General features: G+C 52.8%; 1 protein-coding gene across 1 annotated transcript in view; it reads right to left on the bottom strand.

The window, feature by feature from the left end:
- Positions 1–289: 289 nt before the first annotated feature.
- Positions 290–3883, bottom strand: part of ZNF469 (zinc finger protein 469) — a gene marked incomplete at its 5' end in the record, with an annotated part of 12154 nt that continues 8560 nt past the window's right edge. Inside the window, 1 exon segment of the mRNA XM_009077942.1 lies at positions 290–3883. This exon segment is cut by the window's right edge and continues 1728 nt beyond it. Within this exon segment, the coding sequence (XP_009076190.1) occupies positions 290–3883 (3594 nt within the window).

Genomic DNA, 3883 nt, shown 5'->3' with positions numbered 1-3883 from the left:
CTGCAATAAAAGCAATTGCTCTCGACGATTCAGTCTGCCCAAAGCGATTACAATTTCAGTTCAGGGAAATCATCAGCAACATCAAAGTTCTAGCATTTGCATGATAAATCAGGTGAATTAAAGTAGATTAGTAGACACAAAGCAAACTATTTCACAGAGGCTGCAGTGCAAGTTCATTTAAGCTTAGACAGAGAAATCATGCTACACAAACGAATTTAATGCTTTGATAATTTTCCCCTTGCAAACCCCATGAAAGCAGCTGAGGATCACCATAAGTCACTTCCATAAATTATTCTGAAGTATCTCTTCTTAAAGGAATTTTAAAGCTAGTTAATTTTTGCCCAAAGAGTTGGCTTAGCAGGTTGTTCTGCGACTCAGCAGTGCGGTAGCTGCCCGAGCCGGCTGGCTTGGCACCCCGGGCACCGCGTGGGCTGTGCAAGGAGCCACGTGGGGATGGGGTTGGCCCCTTGGCCAACACTTGGTGGAGGCTCTTCCCCAGAATGGCTTTCCTGCGCTTCATGTCGCCGTTGGCATGATGGAGCTCCCCCTTCTTCTGGTTATAAGTGTCCAGGACTGTCTTCTTCAGCTGGGAGGCTGGTTTGGGCTTGGGAACCAGCTTGTTGCAGTGAGTGTTCTTCCTTCCTGGGGAGAGGGCAGAAGGTTCAGCGTTGCTCCAGCCGGTGTGCTTGAGCTCACTGTTGCTTTCACTCCTTGCTGGGCATGGGGTCCTGGCTTTTTTCTTCTTCCCATCTCCCTCCATGTTCTCCCGGGAGCCAGAGCTGCTCCGGTGGCTCAAGGACTTGTGTTCTTTCCTCCTCTTGGGGTGAAGCTTGCTGGTGGCTTTGCTTGGCTCCATATGGCTCTGTCTTGTGGCATTGGTGGCTACCTCACCTCTAGGCTGGTGGCTTGTGGATTTGTCTAGGTTGCCACCTTGCTCCTTGGTGTCAGTGCTGCTGTCCTTAGCCTCAGGCATGGATTTCTCCCTTCCTGAGATGGGTTGCTGACCCTCCTCAGTGCTTCCACTGGGGCTGCCCACACCAGGAGCAGCCTCACTACTGGACTGGCTGCCTGAGGTCTTCTTCTGCAGGATAGACTCTTTGGTGGTCCTGCTGAGTGTGGGTGATGCTGTCTTCTCCTTCAGGGGCAGGGTGTGGTGGGCAGCTTCTGGAGACTTGGCTTTAGATACACCTTCCCATGCAGAGTCATCACTGGCATTGGAGTTGCCCCATTTATGGGGCTCCTTGGCTGGTGGAGCCTCTGCCTGTGGGGAAGGAAGCTCCGAGACCCTGGCGAGCTGGAGAAATGGGATCTCATCCGTGGCACTGGGGGCTGCACTGGGATTTTCCAGGACACAGGCTCTACAGTCATCTTTATTGCCTACACTTGTTCTTTTATGGGCATCAGTGGAGCCATGTTTCTTGGTCAGGTTTGGAGGAGAGAGTTTTTGGTCTGTGGCCTGGTTACAAGCCAACCCATCAAGGTCCATGGTAAACTCAGGTGAGTCCAAGAAAGAAAGTGGTTTCCCATCAAATGATCCTTTCTCCAGCTCCTCCATAGACAGGGCAGAAATATGGCCAAGCTCTGCACTGCCTGCTGCAGCCTGAGGCAGAGATGGGGACAGGCAGGGTGGTGGTGGCAGAGTGTCAAATGGGGACTTCTCCATCTCCGCCAAGAGGTCAGAGAAGTCACCTACCAGGTCTTCTGTTTTCACAGAAGGTTGGGATGCTCCTGGATCACCAGGTGCTGTTGAGAAGGAGTCAGTAGAAGCCTGCAGGCTGGGGCTTGAAGTCTCTACCAGCTGAATGTCACTTGTGTGGTCCAGGTGGACTGGTGACCTGCTATGGTGAGCAACCTTCCTCTTCTTGCTTGGTGGCATTCCCTCCTGCAGAGATCCATCTTCTTTCACCTTCTCCCTGCCCTCCCTGGAGGCAGCCCCAGGCCTCATGACCCCTCTGAATTTGAAAGTCTTGTTGCTTCCTGCCAGGTGCTTCTCCATGTGTCGGTCATACTGCTCTTTCTTGGAGAAGGTGTAGTTGCACATGCTGCAGATGAAGGACTTTTTGATAACATGCATGACATCTGCGCAGAGCTCACAGGCATACAGGGTGGTGTGCTTGATCTCCTGCTCCTCCACTATACTGTGCTCCTGGCTGAGGTGGTTTCGGAGCTCCTTGGTCTCCTGGTAGAACATGGGACACTTGTGGCACAAGTAAATCTTCTGCAGACTGTGCACGACTAAGTGCCGCTGGAGCTTGAAGGGTTTGGGAAACTGTTTGCCACAGTGATGACAGTCCCTGGAGGGATCCTTGCAGTCTGGGTGCATGGGGACAGATTTTGGAGTGCCTTCACTTTTTGACACATGCTCTGGAGATGGGCTGGTGGATGCTTTAGAGGAGCTGAGTGCAAGTGGTTTCACCTTGATGTTGCTTTCCAAGGGGTCTTTCATCATCTTGGCCTCCTGCTCCAGGGGCAGCTCCTTGGGGCTTTTGCTCTCCCTGCTGCCCACTTGCCTGTTGCTGGGGTCAGTGTGCCGGGATGACCTGCTGGGCTTCCGATACATGATGGTGTTGAGGAAGTGGGTGACAGCAGCATTGTCCTCCCCAAAGCAGGCTGGGAGGCCCATCACCGACTTCTGTGCCTGCCCCTTGCGAGCGAACTGGGTGGCATGTTCCCGGAGGTGCTCATTGTACATCCAGACATCAGAGATCTCCTTCAGGCACATCCCACATGCCCACAGACCAGCTTTGTTCTTGGCATGCTTCTCCTTCAGGTGGTCCCTCAGCTGCTCCCGGGAGCTGAATTTGCGCTGAACACACATGTAGCAGGTGGGTGGAGGGGAAGGGTTGTGGGACAGCTTGTGGAAGTCCAACTCCCCTAACGTCAGGAACCACTGGAAGCACACTTTGCATTTGTACTGCTTGTCTTTGGTCTTGATGGTTATCTCACCATGTTTTTTCCCCAGTTTCCCATCTTTCAGCTTGCTCCTGTGTTTATCTGACTTTAGTTTCAAACTCTCAGCATTGTCCTCTCCATGGCCAGGAAGATCTTCACATGGGCTGAAGAAGCACATGTCTCTCATTTTTAGCTTTGCATTCAGCATCTCCATATCGATGGTATGAAATTCTGGAGAGTCTGAATCCCCATCCTTATCATCATAGGGTTCCTCCTCCAGGTCGGGGGGCTCAGACCTCACTTCTCTGAGTGAGTGCGCATCCTCAAGATCCATCAGAGGCTCAAACATGTCCTCAGCAGAGAGGCTTTCTCCCTCCTTCTCCTGATTCCCCCAGATGTTCAAGCTGGGGACATTGTCCATTTGGCTGTTTTGGCACAAGAAGGTTAACATGTTGTCTTCCAGGTCGATGTCCTCCTTCCCTTGGTTGGTCTTCTCATGGTCCAATGTCAACTCGATGCTTTTGGATCCATCTGGAGCAGCATCTCCACTCTTTGCCTTGCTGCCATGACACATGTTTAACATCAAGGCATCGTCAACAGAGATGGTTTTGTATTCACAAGGGACCTCCCTGGTGACACAGAAAGAGCTGGTGTCACTGAGGTCAGAAGCCAGTCGGATGGTGAAGAGGTCAATGGTAGCTGCTGGCTGGAGGTTGACCTCGGGGATGGGTTTGGGTTTCTTGCTGCGCTTCCCATACACCCGTGTGCACTTCCTCCGGACAAACTGCTCATCCCGGGGGAACAGCTGGGAGAAGGTGGAGTCATCATCAAAGAAGCTCTGGAGGTCTGAGGTGGCTGTGCTCTCCACACAATGCTCCCTCCCTGGCGACGTGCCTGCCTTCGCCCGTCGCGTCGGCTCTGCAGGAGGAGAGCTGGTCTCCGGTGGGGTCTGCAGAGTGCCTTGCTCAGGGACCTTCTGGGTGTTTCCCAA

The sequence above is a fragment of the Acanthisitta chloris genome, unplaced genomic scaffold (genome assembly GCF_000695815.1).
Source record: "Acanthisitta chloris isolate BGI_N310 unplaced genomic scaffold, ASM69581v1 scaffold13777, whole genome shotgun sequence".
Taxonomy (NCBI): Eukaryota; Metazoa; Chordata; class Aves; order Passeriformes; family Acanthisittidae; genus Acanthisitta; species Acanthisitta chloris.
This window is presented reverse-complemented; position numbering and strand designations above follow the sequence as displayed.